Source organism: Staurois parvus, unplaced genomic scaffold (genome assembly GCF_062004578.1).
Source record: "Staurois parvus isolate SC_StPar_1 unplaced genomic scaffold, SC_StPar_1.0 ptg000017l, whole genome shotgun sequence".
Classification (NCBI taxonomy): Eukaryota; Metazoa; Chordata; class Amphibia; order Anura; family Ranidae; genus Staurois; species Staurois parvus.
Window position 1 is genome coordinate 13,847,495 of NW_028317813.1, and position 22,406 is coordinate 13,869,900.

A 22,406-nucleotide genomic window follows, 5' to 3' on the forward strand; every position below is an offset into this window, starting at 1 on the left:
ATCTGTCCACCTTTAGACCATCTCTGAAAACCTCTTTAAAAGAAGCCTATCCTGCTTCTAACTAGTAAACTGCTATTTATTTCCTCCATCAGCTCACCCCCCACAGCTATTACCTCTTGTATCACTCAACCCTTCCTCCTAGATTGTAAGCTCTAACGAGCAGGGCCCTCTGTTTCCTATTGTACCAAATTGTATTGTTACTGTAATGTCTACCTTCATTTTCTACAGCGCTACTACAACTAGTACTACTACTACCAGTAGCACTACTACTAGTAACTATTACTACTAACTACTGTAACTACTACTACTAGTAGTAACTACTGTAACTACTACTACTAGTAGTAACTACTACTACTACTACAGTAACAGTACTACTACTACTAGTAACTACTGTAACTACTACTACTAGTAACTACTGTACTAGTAGTAACTACTACTACTACTAATAGAACTACTAATACTACTACTACTAGTAGTAACTACTACTAGTACTAGTAGTAGTAGTTATTACTACTAGTAGTAGTAGTTACTACTACTACTACTACTACTACTACTACTACTAGTAGTAGTAATAGTTACTACTAGTACTAGTAGTAGTAACTACTACTACTAGAAACTACTAGTAGTAGTAGTAGTTACTACCACCACCAGTACTACTAGTAGCTACTACTAGTAACTACTACTACTACTAGTAACTACTAGTAGTTACTACTACTACTACTACTACTACCACCACTACTAGTAATAACTACTACTACCACTACTACTAGTAGTAACTACTACTACTAGTAACTACTACTACTACTAGTAGTAACTACTACTACTTTTAGTAGTAACTACTACTACTACTAGTAGTAGTAACTACTACTAGTAACTACTACTACTAGTAGTAGTAACTACTACTACTACTACTAGTAACTACTACTACTACTACTAGTAACTACTACTACTAGTAGTAGAAGTAACTACTAATACTACTACTACTACTAGTAGTAGTAGTAACTTTTACTACTACTAGCAGTAGTAACTACTACTACTACTAGCAGTAGTAACTACTACTACTACTAGCAGTAGTAACTACTACTACTAGTAACTACTACTAGTAACTACTACTACTAGTAACTACTACTAGTAACTACTACTACTAGTAACTACTACTAGTAACTACTACTAGTAACTACTACTAGTAACTACTACTACTACTACTAGAAGTAACTACTAATACTACTACTAGTAGTAACTACTAATACTACTACTAGTAGTAGTTACTAGTAGTAGTAGTAACTATTACTACTACTACTAGTAACTACTACTACTACTAGTAGTAGTAGCAGCTAGTAGTAGTAGTAGTAGTAGTAGCTAGTTACTAGTAGTAGTTACTACTACTACTACTACTAGTAGTAGTAGCTGCTACTACTACTAGTAGCTGCTGCTACTACTACTACTACTAGTAGTAACTACTACTACTACTAGTAACTACTAGTAGTAGTAGTAGTAGTAACTACTACTACTAGTAACTACTACTACTAGTAACTACTACTACTACCACCACTACTGGTGGTGGTGGTAGTAACTACTGCTACTACTAGTAGTAGTAGCTGCTACTAGTAGTAGTAGTAGTTACTACCACCACCACCAGTAGTGGTGGTAGTAGTAGTAGCTGCTACTACTAGTAGTAGTAGTAGTTACTACCACCACCACCAGTAATGGTAGTAGTAGTAGTAACTACTACTACTAGTAGTAACTACTACTAGTAGCTACTACTACTACTAGTAGTAGCTACTACTACTAGCTACTACTACTACTAGCTACTAGTAGTAGTAGTAGTAGCTGCTACTAGTAGTAGTAGTTACTACCACCACCACCAGTAGTGGTAGTAGTAGTAGTAGTAGTTACTAGTAGTTACTACTACTAGCTGCTACTACTACTAGTAGTAGCTACTACTACTAGTAACTACTACTAGTAACTACTACTAGTAGTAACTACTACTACTATTAGTAGTAACTACTACTACTACTGGTGGTGGTAGTACCACTACTACTACTGCTAGTAGTAGGAGCACTAGTAATAGTGGTGGTAGTGGTATGACTAGTAGTACTACTAGTAGCACCACCACTACTACTACTTCCACTAGTGGTACTACTACTACACAGAGCCATATGGGCTGCAGCACACAGATCTTGTGAGCTGCTCTCTGATTTCGGCTCTACCTGTTCAGATGACAGCAAGGTGATGGATTAGAAATTTCCATAACTTCAAAAACTTTTCTGTTTGGCTCTGTGTGTTCCTAGAATGAATGCTTTATGCAAATGTCCTGCTTTCAAAACACAACTATTCCCCCTCATCACCTGCTTTTAGGCCACCATACATGCTCACTGCTCAACAGTCGCAAGAAAAGAAAAAAAAAAAAAAAATCCATACATTCCCTCTCCCTCAAAGCAGACCTTTACTTTGGGGCACACATCACTTTTTTTTGCTAGGAAAAACACAGCCATACACATTACACCCCCTACTCCCCCCTTCCACATCACATCTATGAATTAACCGCATACAACTTACTTTGTAGAAGTCCATTCATCCCTTCACTCAGCACATTCCGGTACGACAACCTTTATTAACCCCTTCCTTAACTAACACTTTCCTGCCAACCACCAATAACCACCCCCCTTCGTTTCATTAATCCAGTGAATGCTCACCTCTGCCTGCAAATTCCATTCCATTCACCGAGAACTCACCATGCCCAACAACCTCCACTCAATTTTCAAGCTGTAAACCCTCTGCAAAGTTATTTTTACTCCCTTCTCACCTTTGCTTGACAATCTCCACTCATCCCGATAATTCGGAAATACTGAATATTGTTTTAGTTTATTTCTTACAAACGTGCCTGTTCTTGAATGAGCACACTTTACTAGTGTGTATGTATATAATCTAGTTCTCCATGGTACTTACTTTTCTCTGCTGTGCCTCATAAATCAAGAAGCCACCCAATCCTATAAGTGCCCCAGCTGCGATGACACCCTTTTCCCAGTTTTTTGCTCTGGGTCTTGCTTCTGTGCTCTTATATCTTCTCTCTTGTGTGCAGATCTGTACCCAAACCACCATCTGCTTCTGCAACCTAGGAAATAATGGAAAGAACAGTAAAATACAATGTGGGAAACGTGCAAAAACTGGGAGGATAAAAGTTGATTGGTACATCTGCTCCAGGTTCTAACTTCAGTTTGTCCAAGTTAGGCCCCTTTCATACAAGCGTTCAGTTTGTTCTTTTTTCATCCATCCGGAACAGATGAAAATTGGATATAAAATGGACAAATGGTCCGTTTATACATTGGTAGTGGAGTCAGAAAAACATGACTGAACTGATGAAAAAAACTACGTCTGTGTGAAAGGGGCCTTAAACTTTGCAAATTAAAGCTGGATGGATGGATTGATTGGCATGTGCTCCAGATTCTATCTGTTCCAGTCTTAGTAAATTTTCTATATGAAGAATAAAACATTGCAATCAAGCTCGCACCATACTCTCCATACAGGGACACATGGATACACTACTCATCATGAAGCTGGAGTTATGACTGCATGATGACCACATTGTTTAGCTTTTGCAGCTTGCTGAATGATTTAAAAATACAGATATATGGCCAAATCGGAAAAAAAAAAAATCAAGCTTTGCAATTGAGTAAATGGTCCAAAGTTACATGTCAGGCCAGCTTAACATTTCTCATGGACTATCCTTTTTGCCTATATTTGAAATCTCTAGGTCATGGGCTTGTCAATAATAGGTCACATACCCTTGCTAATTTGTACAAAACGTACATGTAGCCTTAAGCAACTGGATTCTACTTTGGTTGCACTGCAGTGTGGGAAAATCTGGATAGCGAAGGTAAATAAGAATATTTAGCCATTTTATAAGCCAGCAAAAGTGCATTAAAAAAACTCAACAAAAAGGCAGTGCAATACAAATTCTGACTACCATTCATATTTGTAAACATGGTCTTGATTTTCCCACATACAGTTGTGTTCAAAATAATAGCAGTCCAACATCACCAACCAGATCAATCACGATTTTTTGTATAAATTATATTTCTACATGGCAAATAATTTTCTAGTAGGTGTAGTAGAGTAATAGAAAACCAACAAACACAACAGTCATGACCTGTATGCTGCTGATTCCGTCTAGTTAAAAGGGGCAATTAATTCAGTGCTGTACAGGAAAGTTCATTTTACAGTTTATACAGTAAATGTTTGAATTTGTAAAGAAAAAAAATGCAGACAGCCCAATATTAATTTTTCTTCACTTTCTGTAAAGTAATAAATTTGAAACATTTTTCTTTTGATTTGGAATAGACTGCAGTGTTTCCAATGCATTTACATGTATGCAAATAAAAGCTATTAGAAGAATTTTGAGCTTTACTTTTTTTTTTTTTTTTTTTTAAAAGACACTATTATTCTGAACACAAAATTGTATAAAAACCACAAGTCAATTTAGACAGGCCATACATTATGCAACTTTTGGGTTAAAAAAAAAAGAAATCATTAGATTCCCCCCCATCAACACAGTCTGTGTTGGCGTCTATAGCCCCTAACGGGTTGGTTGTACTTAAGTAAAATTGATAGATCAACTTCAGTACAACCAGCCTATCCATAGATGGATCAATCAGCCAGTTCCTGCTGACCAGTTGCTTAAAAATATATATACAAATCAAATCAAGGACAGCATATTCTCTGAGGAAGAGAGTTTACTGTTGGGAGTTCATATCAGCAGCAATTACCTGATAAGATAAAAGCCATAAAATAAATTGCCTTGGCATATTGTGGAAACAGAAGGAGATAAGGAGTTGCCTCTAACTAGTAGAGGAGAGAAAGTATTATCGAATTTCAGAAAAGGACAGTAAGGTTCACAGACGCCATTGCATGACACCGGCTTTATATGGACTTGAGAGGATATTTCTGAAAGTGAATGAAAATGTATGATACGATAAGGTTTTTTTTTTTTTTAAATCTTTAAGCAACCAGAACTATAGCTGCTGCAGGACTTTTCTGCTATTTTTGTTGTTGCTGAATTATTCTACTGTGGAACTGACAGAGTTATGTCCAGCAGTTACTTGTAGGAGTACAGCCGCCATCTTTAAAGCTCTGGTTCACACTAGCCTGCAGGCTGGTTGCGGGTGCAGGAATCGCACCTGTCCTCGCAACCACCTGCAGCTGAATCGCGCTGCTTTTGCAAGATTCTCAGGGCTGCTATTCATTCGGAATGGCACTCCCACACATCTCAGCTCGCAGGGCAATCACGGGTGCATGAACCACAGGGAAAGCACATGGTCAACAATACCGTGCGCTCTCCCTTCAGATGCATTTTTTTTTCTAAAAGGTGCATGCACTGTGTGTGCAACGCAGGCACAGCAGCCCATTCAAATGAATGGGCTGCCAAGCCCGCAAAGATGGGGGCCGCACGCAATAGTGTGAACCTAGCCTCAGAAGAGCACTAGTTGAGCATTCAGTAATCCAAAGAACAGAGGTATACCGCTCAGGCAAACAATCCAGATCAATCTACGACAGGTACAGACTCTGGCTCGCCACCACACACAATGCAACATGAAGAAGAGTTAGCCGCACACCGGAGGATAGATGAATATAGTGTATATTTATTGATCCATAGGACACACAAAACACCAGGACATAAATACCTGTTGCGCGTTTTCACACGATCTCATGCTTAATCATAAACAGGTCCTATATTCATGTCCTGGTGTTTTAAGCATGAGATCGTGTGAAAACGTGCAACAGGTCCTGTATTTATGTCCTGGTGTTTTGTGTGTCCTATGGATTAATAAATATTCATCAATCCTCCGGATCTCGTGTGACCCTTCTTCCTGAACATTCAGTAATACAGGAGGAGACCACAGGGAGCAGTCATTTTGGTGGTGTCTGGATCAACCAAAAAGGGAAGTATCGTGGGGACAGAAAAAAGGAAGGGGAGGAGCTGGACACAAGGGTTGACAGGAAACAAATTCATGGTGAATGGGCACAAGAGGGAGTGGGGAATTGAGCTGGGAACCACCACTGCTGGTGCCACTTGTCAAGTGAGACTGGAATCCCTGTCAGTGGCCGCTTTCAAGTGAGACTGGAGTTCCGTTGCTGGCGATTGATACCAAATGACCCCGGAACCTTGCTGCTGAAGACCATCACCAAGTGGAGTCCAGGACCCTGATGCTGGTGACTGCTGATGAGCAGCCCTTCCAAGAAGCCCGGGAACAGACTGTCAGTTGGAGATCAAGAATTTACTCCCTGGGAGGGTATGAGGTATGCTATGAACACCCTGGGAGTCTGAACTGCATTAGAGAACCTCTCTTCCCACTGCCTATATTGAAAAGAAAGATCCAGGGATTGATCCCCTCACAAGAGGACTTCCTTTCCTATTGGGACTGTAGTTATTACTTCAGGGGCCCCACCATTGCCAGCCAATGCACTTATTCCATCTAACACTGACCAGCAAAAAGACTGTTCAGCTATTCCAAATAGCCTTTACTCAAAAGTCATTTATTGCTAAGTTGGAAATAAATATTTAGCCAATTTTCTCTTTGGGTCAATATATGAATATTATTGCCTGTTGGTACTTTGCCTCACTAACGGTTTTCCTTCAGGCTGTTTCTGTTCAAATATATTCTTTGAAGTACCCCAAGGTGTGTTGGTAAGTGCAGGGTGAGCAAGCGGTGTCATCTCCAAGTAGAGATACAGAGACATACTATCCAACAGCTCCTCCAGGGGAAGTGCTACAAAAGTGTTCAGACAGTTTAGTATACCAAACAAAATGATGATGCAGCAGTTGGCAGAAGCATACAGATTCAATTTTGTATATATTTTTTATAAAAAGGACTATGAAAAAAAAACAGAAAAATGGGTTCTTATGCAAGTATGAGACTGCTAGTATTCCATAATACTGCTGCTAAACATACACATACTGCAAAATACAAAAGGCTACTTAATAGGACTAATATTTTCGAAGACAAAAGCACAATGAATTGCTATTAAGGGAGGCAAGGCAATGGATTACGGTGGAACTGTGTTCATTTTCTGCCACAATGGAAAGATCAGGGTGAAAGATATCACAGAACTTTGATCCTGGTTTCCAGTCATGTGACCGGAAAAGCTGTGTTAGCAGTCAGGTTTTGTAACTATTTGTTTCCATGGTGGAAAAACCACTTGAGAGCGATGTTCTAACTACTGTGGAATTTAATACACAAATGATTGGGCTCCTAAGTGAGATTTTGTCATGTTTCTTTGGGAGCAGGGACTAAGCACAGGGAAGGGGAAGCAAGATGGAATAAAGATGGAACTAGGTTAACATAAAGGGGAATGAAAAGAGACAAAATGTTTGCTGGAGTAGCAAAACTCGATATATGGTATTTATAGGCATTTGCAGGGCTTCTTTTCTCAGAGAATAGTTGCAGGAACTACCACAACCCCCTTCCAACACACACATGCGTTACATTTCACTAACAGTGGGAAGGTCTTCAAGGGGCATTAAACACCAGGAGTGCATTACATGCAGAGTTCAAGTGCGCTACGTACAGAGTGCAGAGTTCTCGGGTGCGCTATGTACAGAGTGCAGAGTTCAGACCGCTTTCGCAGATACTTACCTCTGTTTCCCCCCATCCACATCTCACTTTCAGCACTCTTCAGCTCCCACCTCTGCATGCAATCACCCCCTCCTCCACTGCTCCCATCTTTCTCCCCCCTCCTTAATAGCTCCACCATCTTTCACACGGGTTACTTTTGTTGCTGTATTAAGCTGAAGCACCCAAGCCGACTCAAGTACCTCCCAGCACACTATAGGTGGCTTCACCTCACTCACTTGCATTGAAATCATCCAGTGGGGGTGCCAGCATCTGCATCATCCGCCGGGCACCTGCATCTCCCTTGTCCTCATCCTGCACTCAGTGGGAGCCATTGGGAGACTAGCTGTAACCTGTAAAAACACAGAAGCCAGACTTCTGTGTTTACAAGTGATAGTGGTGAGCAGGGAGCAGAGGGCCTGAGCCCTGGGCATTTGCATGTATAACCTCTTTACAAAACCTATGTGTTAATTAGGCTTTCACTGTTGTGCTATAGCTTTAATAACACCACAAAAAAAAGCATACAGGGGTTAAAGTGTTACTAAAACCAGGACCCTACATTCACTATATCCGGTCTCCCACAGAACACAAAACATGGAAATGCAATTATTTATTAATAAATATAAACTGCTAAATAGCTTTTTTCATACACAGTATATAGCAGTCTTGTGACTTCTATCAGTGTCTGGCTGAGCACTGGTTAAAGCTTGTAGGAGGAGTTTTCATTCTCCTCTGACTATCCTATGAGGCTGCATGACCCCTGACCCTGTGCTGATCACATGCACCCTCTCAGAAGAAAAAAAAATTATAGCAATACGCACCAAACTGAGCATGTGCACAGTGCCTCCAAGGGCTCTCTACTATCAGCAGATGGATTGGGGATAGTAAAAGAAAGGGAGGATCAGGGAAGACAGGAACAAACAGCCTTTTAACACAATGCGGAGGATTAACCCCTTAGGTTCCACAGCGAGTACAATAAGCATGCTTTACAGCATATAAAAGATGGATTTTACTGCTGTGGGTTTAGTAACACTTTAATTGACTAAAACTGAAGAGTGCATAATCTAGTGTAGCTGTGCATGGTAGCCAATCAGCTTCAAACTGCAGCTTGTTCAATCAAGCGTTGAAAAAAACCTGGAAACTATTGGTTACTATGCAGAGCTGCACCAGATTTTGCACTCTCCAATTGTAGTAATTCACTAGTAAAGTGAATTAAAAAAAAATATTGTGCATTATGTTTTATGTGTTTGTGTGCACAAAGAGAATCAAAGTGTAATTTTTACTGAAAAATATTGAGTTGATAAGCCGTGGTACAAATATCATGCAAACAAATGGGAACCACCATCATTTTATTCTACAGGGCCTCCACTTTTAGAAAATATATACTATTGAGAGTTTTGGAGTAGTCTTCAGGTCAAAAATGGACATTTAAAATTTTTAAAGAAAGAAAAAAAAAAAAAAAAAAGAAAAAATGGATCTGGCAGCAAAACTGTTAGACACATTGATACCTGCCCATGCAGACAGCAGCACCAGCCCTTCTGGGTATGGAGAGGTCTGTGACCAACACACACCTAGGAAGTGATGTCACTGCTCCTACTGGTCATTGACCAGTCATTTCAGTGCTAGATTCAGAAAAGCAAGTGATAGTCAGGAAAAAAGGGAGATCAGGGGGTGGACAGGGGGATTTTGATGTGAAGGGGAGGGACTGTGATGTGAGGGGGATGCTGTAAGAACTGGAATGTGATATGAGTCTTCGGTTCAGATCTGTGCATGCGCATTTGAATGTGCATGTCACAGGCAAGGCAGTCCACACATTTTTCTTTTTAAATCACAACACGCCAAGCTGCACGATGCTGCAGCACCATATAATTTGGCATGCACAAAAATGTGCCATAGCTGATGTGTGGGCTGCCATTAACAGCCAATGGCACCCCGCACATCTGCTAAAGTGCAGTGCATTTCTCTGTGGGTCAGAACACATGCAATTTTGTGCATGTTTCCCAGCCACAGAGATGTGAACCTAGCCTAAAAAGGAGACGAGGGCTGTGATGTGAAGGATTCATCGTGCAAACATTTTGGGACTCGGATCTCTGCTGGAAGAACGTTTTACTACCTAGACCTCCATGAATTTTAATTCAATACCCTGATATATACCATAATTTGTAGACTATTTTTCCTACAGACTAAATATACTCTGACTTGAGTTATTTTTAACGAAAGAAAATGTCTCAGAATACATGTTGGCCTAAATTTATGAAGATTATTTATTTGCAAAATGTTTTTTTTCCCCAAAAAGGTTTGGTATTTTTTCATTAATTTAGCAAAAAATAAACCCAGTGGTGATTAAATACCAGCAAAAAGAAAGCTTCAGCTGTCTCAAAATTGCCCTGTGCAGGATTCTGATTATCAGGCCTTACCTTGGCGGTCTGGCAAGGCTGCGCAGCACCAATGATGGCATCCTATAAAGTATCTTCATGTCTGTATCAGAGACAAAGCAAAGAGAAGCTTAGAAGGTTCTAGTAAACACAATGCAAATAAAAAAAATTAGCACCTTTTTATTAATCAAAGAAGCTTTACGCATTGTAATGTGATGCCTATCCAACACTGGGTGCTTATTGACAGGAGAAGAGAGACAAAAGCAACAATACCTATGACATCCATTTGGGGAGGGGGTCCTCTACGGTTCATTTTTTTCGGTTAGTGGTAGGTATAATACAGTGTAGAAAAAGAGGTTCCTAACCTGGCATTGCAGTCTAGCTAGAACGGAATTACAGGTCTTCCCTCAGGTAAGACAGTTCATATTTGTATTTAACAAATTGTTGGGGGTTCAGTTTTAGAGCAAACCTTTTCTGGGAACACAGGCAGGCTGCCATTGCTGCATATGCTAGTTGCCCATCTGTAATGCTGACCCTCTTGCTTAAATAGTTTAAATCCTGACCTGAAGCAAGTATTCAGATAAGCGCTTCTGACGTTTCTTTTATTTTTATTTAAAAAAAAAAAAAAAAACACACCCACACAACACACATGGAGTTTAGGTTTGGCATCCCCAACTTCTTTGCAATTTGCCAAACACCACTTGAACTGAACCCAGAGCATTATTGGTCTGGTCTGCATTACTTTTTCACAAGAAAAAGATCATGGATAAAAATTTAATGTTTGGGTGTATGACAGTACTAGGCTACCTTACTTAACATCTGAATGATAAAATCTAGTCAGACCGCAAGCTGCTTAGCCAATCACAGGAAGCCTTGCCTTTTTTTTTTATGAATACTAAGCTTGCTCTAAATGGAAGAGGTGGAGATTGTAACACCATATGCCTGCCCCTCTACCGCAGCCAGTAAAAGGAAGCCTTGCATTCATTAAAATACAAGGCTTCCTTTGCAGCACTCAGCCCAATTCCATCTTGTAATAACTGCAGATGGGAAGTTCCCGTACTGCTGCCTAAACACAGCGCTGTATATTGTATGTAGCTGATGCTACGCAGAGTCTATACAGTGCATGCAGCAGCTGCATATCTTAGTAATGGAAATAGTTTGTGCAGGCTCTGTACAAATGAACTAGTTAAAGCAACACAAAACCTGGCATTAGACTTTAACAGGTGACCATATTTGTTCTGTAGTGAACTAGCATGGGAACATTGTCACCCTGTGAGAAAAAAAACAAAACAAAACAGAAAAAAAAAAAAAAAAAATTAAGGCCCAACTCCGGCAAAAACATTTTAGGAAGTTACAGCAAGTACTTGAACCATTATCCTTATCTTATCTATACAGCTTGCTCGCCACACCCAAAGCACTATACCCAGATGATGATACTTCAAAACTTTAACCAACTAAAGGTTCAGAAAAAAAAAAAGAAAAAAAAAAAAAAAAGTTATACAATAATTTATAGTACACATTTGGGAGTTCTAGGGTGGTTAGAGCAAGTGCTGTTTAAAAGCGGAGTTCCACTCACACTGTCAAAAAATAAAAGTCAGCAGCTACAAAAACTGTAGCTGCTGACTTCTAAAAAAAACAGCCCCTTACCCGTCCTTCGGTATGTCACCTGCCGCCCGTTTCACCGGCCATCTTGCATTCCAGGAGGCCGGCATCTTCAGTGTGGGCAACTGGCTGCGATTGCTCGCAGCTTCACAGCTGGGTACCCACTGCGCATGCACGAGTAGCGCTGCGCTTCATGAATGGTCCTGTAGTCTTCTGGGACCGGTCACATGTCCCAAAAGACTACAGAGAGGGAGGGAGGACACCTTCCAATTCCGATCGCCTAGGCGATCGGACTGGAAGTGGGGCGGGTATCTGTCAAAAAGCGGGTACCCGCCCCCCTAAAGGTGCCAATCCTTAATGAGGAGTGGGGGAGCAGTCCTTAAAGCGGAACTTCCCCTTTTGGGTGGAGCTCTGCTTTAACCACTTGCACTCCTGAGGATTTACCCCCCTTCCTGACCAGGCCTCCTTTTGCTATTCGGCGCTGCACTATTTCAACTGGTATTTGCTCGGTCATGCAATGCTGCACCCAAACAAAGTTTATGTCCTTTTTTTTTCCCACACAAATAGATCTTTCAGTGGTATTTGATTGCTTTTTATTTTTCGTGCTATAAACAAAAAAGAGTGCAAATTTGTTTTTAAAAAAATATTTTCTCATTTCTGTCACAAAAAATATCCAAAAAAAACTAAAATTTCTTCATAAATTTAGGCCAAAATGTATTCTGCTACATGCTTTTGGTAAAAAAATAATTATAATAATATCACAATAAATGTATATTGATTGCTTTTTATAAAAAGTTATAGCATCTTCAAACTATGTTATAGATCAGGGGTCCTCAAACTACGGCCTGCGGGCCACATGTGGCCCGCCGAGGACATTTATCCGGCCCGCCGGCAGGGGCGTATTTGCCGCGAGGAAGGGACACAAAGTACAGGGGCAGGCAGGGGGCTGCTGTATCTTACCTGGCTCCGGTCCCAGTCTCATGATCCAGTCCAGGAAGCGCTGCTTCTTCATTCACTCCCGCACTCGAAGTTAACGCTGCCACTCGGCTTCGCCTCCTCACCGGTGATTGGGCGCCAGAACTGTAGCTCAGGAAAGGCACACAGGCGGCCAATCACCTGCGAGGTGCGGAGCCGAGCGGTCCCGCGAACATTGAGTGAAGGAGAGGTCGGTGTGAAGAAGGACAGCTGACAGGAAAGTATGCCATGCAGATGGTGCTGCTGCAACCAGGTATGCTGGCTGCAGCAGCAGCACCAAGCTGGAACAGGGGTCAGCAAGTTAAGTGTCATTGGTGTCAGTGGGAAGAATAGTGCCCCATCATTGGTGTCACTGATACTAATGATGGGGCATTTCTCCCACTGACACCAACGATGGGGCACTATTCCCCCCCCAACTGACACCAACGACGGGGCACTATTCCACCCCCCAACTGACACCAACGACGGGGCACTATTCCACCCCCCCACTGACACCAACGACGGAACACTATTCCACCCCCCCACTGACACCAACGACGGAACACTATTCCACCCCCCCACTGACACCAACGACGGAACACTATTCCACCCCCCCACTGACACCAACGACGGAACACTATTCCACCCCCCCACTGACACCAACGACAGAACACAATTCCTTCCCCCACTGACACCAACGACGGGGCACTCTTCCCCCCACTGACACCAATGACAGGGCACTATTCCCCCCACTGACACCAATGACGTACTATTCCTCCCACTGACACCAACGATGGGGCACTAGTCCTCCCCCCCCCACTAACACCAACGATGGAACACTATTCCTTCCCCCACTGACACCAATGTTGGGACACTATTCCCCCCCACTGACACCAATGACGGGGCACTATTCCCCCCCCCACTGACACCAATGACGGGGCACTATTCCCCCCCCCCACTGACACCAATGACGGGGCACTATTCCCCCCCCCACTGACACCAATGACGGGGCACTATTCCCCCCCCCCCCCACTGACACCAATGACGGGGCACTATTCCCCCCCCCCACTGACACCAATGACGGGGCACTATTCCCCCCCCCCACTGACACCAATGACGGGGCACTATTCCCCCCACTGACACAAATGACGGGGCACTATTCCCCCCACTGACACAAATGACGTACTATTCCTCCCACTGACACCAACGATGGGGCACTATTCCCCCCACTGACACCAACGATGGGGCACTATTCCTCCCCCCCACTGACACCAACGATGGGGCACTATTCCCCCCCCCCACTGACACCAACGATGGAACACTATTCCTTCCCCCACTGACACCAATGATGGGGTACTATTCCTCCCACTGACACAAATGTTGGGACACTATTCCCCCCCCCACTGACACCAACGATGGGGCACTATTCCTCCCCCCCACTGACACCAACGATGGGGCACTATTCCTCCCCCCCACTGACACCAACGATGGAACACTATTCCTTCCCCCACTGACACCAACGATGGAACACTATTCCTTCCCCCACTGACACCAACGATGGAACACTATTCCTTCCCCCACTGACACCAACGATGGAACACTATTCCTTCCCCCACTGACACCAACGATGGAACACTATTCCTTCCCCCACTGACACCAATGATGGGGTACTATTCCTCCCACTGACACAAATGACTTACTATTCCTCCCACTGACACCAATGTTGGGACACTATCCCCCCCTTACTGAAACCAATGACAGGGCACTCTCCTCCCCCCCACTGACACCAATAACAGGGCACTCTCCCCCCCCCACTGACACCAATAACGGGGCACTCTCCCCCCCCCCACTGACACCAATGACGGGGCACTCTCCCCCCCCCCCACTGACACCAATGACGGGGCACTCTCCCCCCCCTACTGACACCAATGACGGGGCACTCTCCCCCCCCTACTGACACCAATGACAGGGCACTCTCCCCCCCTACTGACACCAATGACAGGGCACTATTCCCCCCACTGACACCAAATGACGGGACATTATTCCTCCCACTGACACAAATGTTGGGACACTATCCCCTTCCCCCACTGACACCAATGATGGGGCACTATTCCTTCCCCCACTGACACCAATGATGGGGCACGATTCCTCCGACTGACACCAATGATGGGGCACGATTCCTCCCACTGACACCAATGATGGCACACTATTTCGCTCCATAAGACAAACTTGGGGGGGAAATGTCTGTGCGTCTTATGGAGTGGCCGGCCCAGTATTCCCGCCGCCGTTGTATGTCCGCAGTCTCTGGTCATCACCTGTACTGTGTCCGCATTTGTTCGTAGTTTTTTTTTTTTTTTTTTTTTAAACTATAGTCCAGCCCTCCTTCGGTCTGAGGGACAGTGAACTGGCCCCCTGTTTAAAAAGTTTGAGGACCCCTGGTATAGATAATGGAATTTACACAGCTTTTACTTTGACTGCTCACCACATTTCTTTAAGTGCTAAAGTACCAGGACAGTACAAACTAGTGGTGAACCGAAATGAAAATTCAAAATGCACTTGGAAGAAAACCGAAATGCGCAGTTTTTAAAAATGAATATATATTTTTTGGAAAAAAAAAAAAAACACTTTGATAAAAAAAAAAAAAAAAAAAAAAAACAATATATATCCCAATTGTTTTGTAAAATATGTAAGAGGATGCTATGGCAAGTAAATAGATACCAAACATGTCACGCTTTAAAAATGCACACACTCGTGGAATGGCATGAAACTGCAGTACTTAATCTCCATGGATGATGCTTTAAAAATTTCTACGGGTTAGCAGTGTAAAGTTACAGAGGAGGTCTAGTGCGAGAATTATTGCTCTTGCTCTGGCGTTCATGGCTATACCTCACGTGTGTGGTTGGAACACCATTTACATATATGGTCATGGTCTACGTATGCGTTCACCACTACGTGCGCATGAGGGCACTTTACAATTTTTTTTTTTTTTTTTATTTTAAAGGAACTATGCAAAAAACAAACAAAAAACCACATACATTTAAAAAAAAAAAAAAAGTTTAATCACTTTTCTGCTTATCACAAGAAATGCATGCATCCCTTGTGATAGGAATAATTAGCAACAGGTCCTCTTTATGGAGAGATATAAATAAGACCCCACATCTCTCCTCTGCAATGTAAAGCATTAGATAAAAAAAAAATCATTGGTCTAGTGCTAAAAAAAAAAAAAAAAAGCAGAACCGGAAGGGACATCACTCCGGTCCTCCAAGAGCATAGAGATGTGTGGCGGCCATCTTTTCCTTCACTCGTCTCTATGCCCAACGCTGCAACCGATGGTTTCTCTGGTAAGACTGAACTACCGAGCGGGGGCGGACAGCCGGCTTTGAGGGGTGGGTTTTTATCGGCACCTGCATCTGTGCTTTTTTCATTTCGGCCAACAGCCGAAAGGGGTGTTTTCGTCCACTGGAATTTTGCTGCATCCCTAGTACAAACACCCCCAAATTACCCCTTTTTGGAAATTAGCTATCTGCTGAGAGGCATATTGAGTCCATAGAAGATCTATTTTTTTTTTTCCACAAGTTTTTGGAACATGACAAAAACTTTTTTTTTCTTCAACACGTCACCCAAAAGGGGAAGTTCCACTTTAAAGACTGGTCCCCTGCTCCCCATTAAGGATCGGCACCTTTGGGGAGACTACCCTCCTTCCCCGTAGTCTTCTGGGACACGTGACAGGTCCCAGAAGACGACAGGGCCATTCAGCAAGCGCAGCGCTACTCGCGCATGTTCAGTGGGCACCCGGCTGTGAAGCTGCAAGCTGTCACAGCCGGGTGCCCACACTGCAGATGCTGGAGTCTGGAGCACCAGACGGCTGATGAGAGGACATCGCGGGATCGTGGGACAGATAAGTGGCTGTTTTTTTTTGTTTTTTTTTAAAGTTAGCAGCTACAGTTTTTGTAGCTCCTGACTTATTTTTTTACAGTGAAAAGTGGACCGCTACTTCAAATTATATATTGCTCACACAAGCCATGGGTATACAGTTAGGTCCATATATATATATATTTGGACACAGACACAATTTGTTTTTTTTTTCCAGGTATTTACCAAAACATATTCAAGCTGTAGTTATATAATGGATATGGGCTGAAAGTGCACACTCTCAGGTTTAATTTGAGGGTATGTACATCCAAATTGGAGGAAGGGTTTAGGAATTACAGCTCTTAAGAGTAGCCACCCCCCTTTTTCAAGGGACCAAAAGTAATTGGACATTTGAATATATTCATAAATAAAATGGTCATTTGTAATATTTTGTTGAGAATCCTTTACTGGCAATGACTGCCTGTAGTCTGGAACCCATGGACATTACCAAAGACTGGGTTTCCTCCTTTCTGATGCTTAGCCAGGCTCTAACTGCAGCTATCTTCAGTTGTTCTTTGTTTGTGGGTCTTTCTGCCCTTAGTTTTGCCTTCAGCAAGTGAAATGTATGCTCAATTGGGTTGAGATCAGGTGATTGACTCGGCCATTGCAGAATATTCCACTTCTTTTCCTTCAAAAGCTCCTGGGTTGATTTTGCAGTGTTTTGGATCATTGTCCATCTGTACTGTGAAGCGCCGTCAAATCAACTTTGCTGCATTTGGCTGACAGTATATTTCTAAACACTGCAGAATTCATCCGGCTGCTTCTGTCACATCATCAATAAACACCAATGACCCAGTGCCACTGGAAGTCATGCATATCCATGCCATCACACTGCCTCCACCATGTTTTACAGATGATGTTGTGTGCTTTGGATCATGAGCTGTTCCAAGCCTTCTCCACACTTTTCTTCTCATCATTCTGGTACAGGTTAATCTTAGTTTCATCCGTCCAAAGAATGCTTTTCCAGAACTGGTCTGGCTTTTTTAGAATGTTTTTTTGTCAACGTTTACTCTGGTTTTTCTATTCTTCACTCTTATGAATGGTTTGCACCTTGTGGTGAACCCTCTGTATTTGCTCTCATGAAGTCTTCTCTTGATTGTAGACTGACAATGATACTCCCACCTCCTGAAGAGTATCCTTCACTTGTCTGGATGCGGTGAATGGGTTTTTTTTTACCATAGAGAGGATCCTGCGATCATCCACCACTGTTGTCTTCAGTGGATGTCCATACCTTTTTATGTTGCTGAGCCCACCAATGCGGTCTTCTTTCCTCAGAATGTACCAAACTGTTGATTTGGCTACTCCTATTGTTGCTGCTATCTCTCTGATTAATTTGTTTCATTTTTGAAGCCTTACAATGGCCTGTTTCACTTGCATGGACAGCTCCTTTGAACGCATGATGTAAGTTCACAGCAATAGGTTCCAAATGCAAATACCACACTTAGAATCAACTCCAGACCTTTTACCTGCTTAATTAATGAAGAAATAACAGAGTAGTCCACACCTGGCCATGAAACAGCGTTTGATTCAACTGTCCAATTACTTTTGGTCCCTTGAAAAAAAAGGGGGGGTGACTACTCTTAAGAGCTGTAATTCCTAAACCCTTCCTCCAATTTGGATGTACATACCATCAAATTAAACTTGAGTGTGCACTTTCAGCCCATATCCATTATATAACTATAGCATGAATATGTTTTGGAAAATACCTGAAAAAATCTAAAATTGTGCCTGTGTCCAAATATATATGGACCTAACTACATGTGGAATTACACCCCAAAATACATTCTGCTAGTTCTACCGAGCATGGGGATGCCACGTGAAACTTTTTGGGAGCCTAGTCACATACAGGAGCCTGAAATCCAATGACCACTTTGAAAGCCTGAAGGTGCGTAACTTCCTCATTACCTATCACAGTTTCGGAGGCGCTGAAATGCCAGGATAGCACCAAGCCCCCCCAAATGACCCCTTTTTGGAAAGTAGACACCCCAAGGAATTTAAAAAGAAGAGGCATGGTATTTTGCAGATCTCATTTTTTTTTCTCACAAGGTTTTGAAATCTAAAAAAAAGAAAAAATGTTTTTGTTTTTTTTCCTTCATTTTCCAAAAATTGTGGCAACAAGATCTGCAAAATACTCACCATGCTTCTTATCAAATTCCTTGGGGTGTCTACTTTCCAAAAAGGGGTCATTTGGGGTGTTTGGTACTTCTGGCATTTCAGGGCCTCCAAAACGGTGATAGGTAGTCAGGAAGTGAAATGAGGAAGTTACGCACTTTCAGCCCTTTAAAAGCCTGAAGGTGCTTATTGGATTTTGGGCTCCTGTACTTGGATAGACTGCCAAAAAGTCTCTCACATGTGGTATCCCCATACTTGGGAGAAGTAGCAGAATGTATTTTGGGGAGTAATTCTACATATACCGATGGCATGTGTGAGCCATAAATCATTTAAATGACAACTGTGTAAGGAAGAAAAAAAAAAAAAAAAAAAAAAAAAAAGAAATCACAGACATTCAGATCGATCTGCTCTGTCTATTGCTTAGTAGAACCTAATGGAAAATGGCGCTGAAGCCTAGCAGCGCCTCACTGTGAACACACAGACACATAGTCTGCTTTGTTCTTCTATATGGGGAAACCAAGGGAAAATGGCGCTTGGACACTTGCGCCTGCGCAGTTCGCTCTGCAGTACTCCAACATGGCCGCTACTTATTGCGCATGTGCAGAAATGCTTATAAATACGAACGGCGGATGACATGGTGTGATTGGCGACCCCCCTCTGAGGACGTGCTTGAGCACGATATGCGTCAGGAGGAGCCACACCACGCCGTGACGTCATGCCGCCGGAGCAACGTGGAGCTCCGGCGGCCATCTTACTACACCAGATTGTTAGTCCTCACCGCTCACTGTCTGCAATAATTTCTGTTTTTACCTTGATGCATCTTAATAAAGCTGTTAACATTTACTACACTATGGAAGTATCTCTGTCCCCCCCTGGGGGAGTACTTTAGTCCACAGACCGTTTTCCTGGACGGATCATTGCCACACCGTGAAAGTGTGCCCACCCAGAGGGATACTACCCACCAGGAATATAGGGGGACCCCTAAAGAAAGAGGACCACCCACACCAGATTTATACTACCCAACAGTAGAGGGAGGACCACCCACTATCAGATGACATCTGGATTTTTTTTACACTAAAAGTGCTTATAACATGTGCGTCCGGTGAGTGCGCATTACCTTTACCATTATTGTACGGATACCGGACCCTAATGTCACCTGAGCACTAAAGTCACTTTATTGACTCTTTGGATCACATTTCCATTTGAACTCATATATATATTTATATGTGTAGGGTTCTGGATTAATTAAGGGTCATTTATCTATACCCATTCATTATTACATTGACTTTCTATAGATTTTTAATATTGTTTTTTGTTAATTTTAGCGCTGCACTTTATATATTCATTGATGTTCTAGGGTGATATTGGTTACCTTTTTGTGCATAGCAGCTTGCTTTTATTTATATTAAGGTGCTTTTACTCATTTTTTTTTTATACATGTATTGCAATATGTGTGAACCAAATATCCCTATTTATTGCAAACTCTGCTTGAAAGGGTATATAGCAGTGTGCAGAGGGTCGTTCAGAATTTCTACATACTAATATGAACGCTGGTATAGTGCTGATATGATCAAAGATATTGATCCGTTCAGACACTATACTAGCAATGTAGATTTTTTTTTGTGTATGTGATCGTGTTCCTAGCAAGCAAGGGGTTAAATGTGATTACTGGTGTACTGACTGGCAATTATCTGGGAGAGGCACGAAAACCACGGGAGCATGAATCATTTATATATATACACGTGATTTTGCGCACCCGTGCCACTGTATAGCAGTATTTCTACTATATAGCGGCACGGAAGCGGTTAAACATGTCAATTAAAAAAAAAAAAAAAATCAAATGTCATAAATTTAGGCCAAAATGTATTCTGTGACATGTCTTTGCTAAAAAAAAAAAAAAAAAAAAAAAAAAAAAAATCCCAATACGTGTAAATGAATTGGTTTACATGAAAGTTATAGCATTTAAAAACGGCGGTATAGATACTGGAATGGTTTATTTTTTTACTAATAATGGGGATGATCAGCGACTTATAGCAGGACTGCGACAGGCATACGGACACTGGGGGGGGGGGGGGGGGGGGAACTGACTTGGTGTCACTGACCTCCCCAGTGACACCAATACAGTTATCAGTACAAAAAAAGCACTGACATTGTACTAATGGCACTGGGCAGGAAGGGGTTAACATGAGGGGGTGATCAAATGGTTAACTGTGTGCTGGGAGTGTGCTTCACTGTAAGCACACTGCTCTGGATAGCTGTGCACAGCCATCCAGAGCAGTGTGCCCAAGCCAACTGGGAGGAGGACTGTTAGTAAGCAAAGCAGCCCTCCTCCCTGTCGGTGATAGTCGGTAATCACCGGCCGGGACCCGGTGATTGACAGCTGACAATGGCAGCACGGAAATGCAAAATCACATATATACACATGTGATTTTAGGCACATGTGCCGCCCTGTAGCAGTGTTTCTGCTATAGGACAGTCAGGAAGCAGTTAAAGTAGAACTAAAAAAAAAATGCCTTTAATGTTTTGAATTGAATGTAGAGGCATTAGTACACCTGTTAGGGTTTTTATTGTAATATGTGCCCTCATTAGAAAGCATCACTCTCTACTGGTCCTGTTTTCCTTTGTTACCACAACAGGAATATAGTGGAAATCTTACAATGGGGACACTCCTGCTGACAGCCAGGGATTCCCTCACTTTGGAGGGATTTCCTTTCACTTCCAGTTTTCCTTTATAGGACAGAAGTGAAGGGAAAGCTCCCCAATGGGACACAGATGGAATAAAAAAAAAAAAAAAAAAAACCCACACACCACAAACAGGTTTATAATGCTCCCTTACTCTATTGAAAAAGAAAACGCATTTAGCTCTACTTTACTGCTGCTTGAGCAATTCACTGTACAAGTATTAACCAAAAGCTAAATATTTACTAGAACAACCTTTCGGATTCTGCTTCATCCTTAGAATTTTACAATAGACACCTGAGAAATACACAACACACACAGATTAGAAAACAGTCTTCGTCAAGCAAAGTTCCAACTAAATTGGGGTTAACATTAACATATGCAATCCAGTGCAAAGTCCCTACATTTGTCAGCTCATAAGCTAGGTTTTATTATGACGTGGTGAACTGTTCAAAGCCTGAAAATATAGCTTGGAAAAATGTTGGTTGATTAGAATGTATTTTTCAGCATCATATAGAACCCACTCACTCATGCGTAAACACCTCATACGGGTCAGATTGGGAGAGCAGCGTCCCGGACACTAGTTATGGATACTGCTGATGAGCAAGTCTGAACGCCTGCACCCCTACACTTGAAGGCCAGAGGAAGAGAGGCTGTACTCTTGCTTGGAGTGGTGCTACAAGGTTTGTCAGATCATTTAGGACGCATTTGCTCCATCAATGCAGGCTAAATGGACACATAGAAAACAATAGTTTTCTATGTGTCCTGCTCACACCACAATGTTCTGTTGAGCAGGGTTGTGGTGCACTGCATTAAAAAAAAACAAACAAACAAAAAGCACACACACCGCACGACACCACAAATGAGCTACAGTGCATAGACTTTAATGAAAAAAAAGTAATTGTAACAATAAAGTATGAAAAAAAGTAAACAGTGCAAGGAAAGCACCACCCCTACACAATGAACACCAGCCTCAGACTGGTTTTGTGCATGCCTCAGGTGTATAATGCACCGTGTTCATACAGAAAGGCACAGAGTATACAGGCTGAGCTTCCAAGCTACTGCCTGAGTACCACCAGCATGTAGAGGTAGCAGGGATGTGCAATTCCTATTGCCCAATGCCCAAAACATGCAGTCCCGGATGCTGGACAAGGGTTTTTTT

The 22,406-nt window shown here is 42.3% G+C and overlaps 1 protein-coding gene across 3 annotated transcripts in view; it reads right to left on the reverse strand.

The window, feature by feature from the left end:
• The window catches only part of SUOX (sulfite oxidase), a 40,895-nt gene that overhangs the window by 8,499 nt on the left and 9,990 nt on the right, over positions 1–22,406 (reverse strand). For all 3 annotated transcript variants that reach the window (XM_089680140.1, XM_089680130.1, XM_089680148.1), the window contains exons 2-3: positions 10,028–10,088; positions 2,950–3,115 (exon numbers count right to left, since the gene is read on the reverse strand). In XM_089680140.1, the coding sequence (XP_089536266.1) occupies positions 2,950–3,115; positions 10,028–10,086 (225 nt within the window). In that variant the 5' untranslated portion in view covers positions 10,087–10,088. The remainder of the gene's footprint in view (positions 1–2,949; positions 3,116–10,027; positions 10,089–22,406) is intronic.